Source organism: Elephas maximus, chromosome 20, assembly GCF_024166365.1.
Source record: "Elephas maximus indicus isolate mEleMax1 chromosome 20, mEleMax1 primary haplotype, whole genome shotgun sequence".
Classification (NCBI taxonomy): domain Eukaryota; kingdom Metazoa; phylum Chordata; class Mammalia; order Proboscidea; family Elephantidae; genus Elephas; species Elephas maximus.
Genome location: NC_064838.1, coordinates 73,426,843 through 73,428,723, shown reverse-complemented (window position 1 = coordinate 73,428,723; position 1,881 = coordinate 73,426,843). Strand labels below are relative to the sequence as shown.

Below are 1,881 nucleotides of genomic sequence, written 5' to 3'. Positions count from 1 at the left end.
TACCAAAAGTGTAAAGAACTCGGATTGCATAAGTAATATTTCGTAACGCCATGAGTAAATTATGTGTGGCATACTGACAAATTATTAAAAAACAATAGAGGTATAATTTGTACCACTGTATATGTATGTTATCTAATTTTGTGTGAATAAAAAATAATGTATAGTAACAGCAGAGATGGATAGTAGTATGCTATGGCAAAAATCTTGTTTGTAAGTGAAAGATTAAAGTAGTAATTAGTCCTCCAAGTCTGAGATTTCCCAAGTCATTTGATCAAGTTTTCATAAAGATATGTACAAGCTTCCTTTTAAACAAATCTCATTTCTGCATCATTCTTACATCTTTCAGGCACCAGTAGAGCCATGGTCAATGCCAATGGCACCACAGGAATAAACTTCATTCTTCTAGGGCTCTTTAACCACACACAGATCCACCTATTCCTGTTTGCCATGGTGCTTATGATCTTCATCACCTCACTGATGGGCAACACCCTTATGATCATTCTCATTCATGTGGACCCTCAACTCCACATGCCCATGTACTTCCTGCTTAGCCAGCTTTCTTTCATGGACATGCCGCTGGTCTCCACCATCGTTCCCAAAATGGCAGCCAACTACCTGATGGACACTAGGTCTATCTCTCCCACTGGCTGTGGAGTCCAGATCTTCCTCCTTCTCACTCTGGGAGGGAGTGAATGCTTCCTCTTAACGGCCATGTCCTATGACTGCTATGTGGCCATATGTCACCCACTGCGCTACCCCATTCTCATGAGTCAGAAGCTCTGTTTACTCATGACATCAGGTTCCTGGCTCCTGGGAGGGATCGATGGGCTGATGCAGGCTGGTGCCACTTTGAGCTTCCCTTACTGTCACTCATGGGAAATCAATCACTTTTTTTGTGAAGCACCATCACTGGTACGCCTTGCCTGTGCTGACACCACAATTTTTGAGTTTTTCATGTATGTCTGCTGCATTCTGATGCTCTTGATCTCTTTGTCTCTCATTTTGGCCTCATACAGCCTTATCCTGGCTGCAGTGCTCTGCAGGCAGTCAGCTGGAGCGCAGAAAAAAGCCTTTAAGACCTGCTCCTCTCACCTGGTGGTTGTGGGACTCTTCTATGGCACCATCATGTTCATCTACATGAGGCCCAAATCTAACGGTTCAGAGGACCATGATAAGGTGGTCTCAGCTTTTTATACCATCTTCACACCTGTCTTGAACCCCCTTATATACAGTGTGAGAAACAAAGAAGTCAAGGGGGCCTTGAGGAGGTGGCTGGAAAAACATTTTATGTGATATCAATACTGAGCATAATTTGCCAAAATGGCAGCAACCAAACTGGTTACAGGTTACGTTTCTAAAATATTGTTTTGTTATTTTGTTCATCCCATTTAAATTCTTCTTTTGTGTTGTATCAAGTTATTTTGCTCTTACTTTGCCAATCTGGCTGCATTGTTCCTATATGATTATTTTTTATATATGGTAAATTAATTAAAAATTATATTTGTCCTCCTGTCATAACTTGCAGTGGTGTTTTTACTCTGAAATTAGGGCTCTGACAATAAGTATGAGTGATTGAGTTTATAAATAGCATATGATACATGTATAATTTGTATTTTTTGATAAATAATGGAAATCATTAATTTTGATGGGGATAATACCTTTTGAAAACAAAACGTAGATCCTAAATCACATAATAAAGATAAAATAAATTCACATGAAATAAGGACCCGATGTGACCATCAAACATAAAATACGTAAGAAGATATCAAGAAATATTTGCAAAATGTTGCTGTGGGAAGATTTGTTAAAGAAACTTCCAGACAGAATATAAAAATGCTAATTGGCTTTTCATGACCTATGTTAAAACGTAAGAGCAGAGAG

General features: G+C 39.1%; 1 protein-coding gene across 1 annotated transcript; it reads left to right on the top strand.

Annotated features, from left to right (window-relative positions):
* Positions 1–360: 360 nt before the first annotated feature.
* LOC126063656 (olfactory receptor 2T33-like) lies at positions 361–1,293 on the top strand. Its single transcript, XM_049862082.1, has one exon. It carries the CDS (start codon positions 361–363, stop codon positions 1,291–1,293), a length of 933 nt encoding a protein of 310 aa, XP_049718039.1.
* The last annotated feature ends 588 nt before the right edge of the window (positions 1,294–1,881 follow it).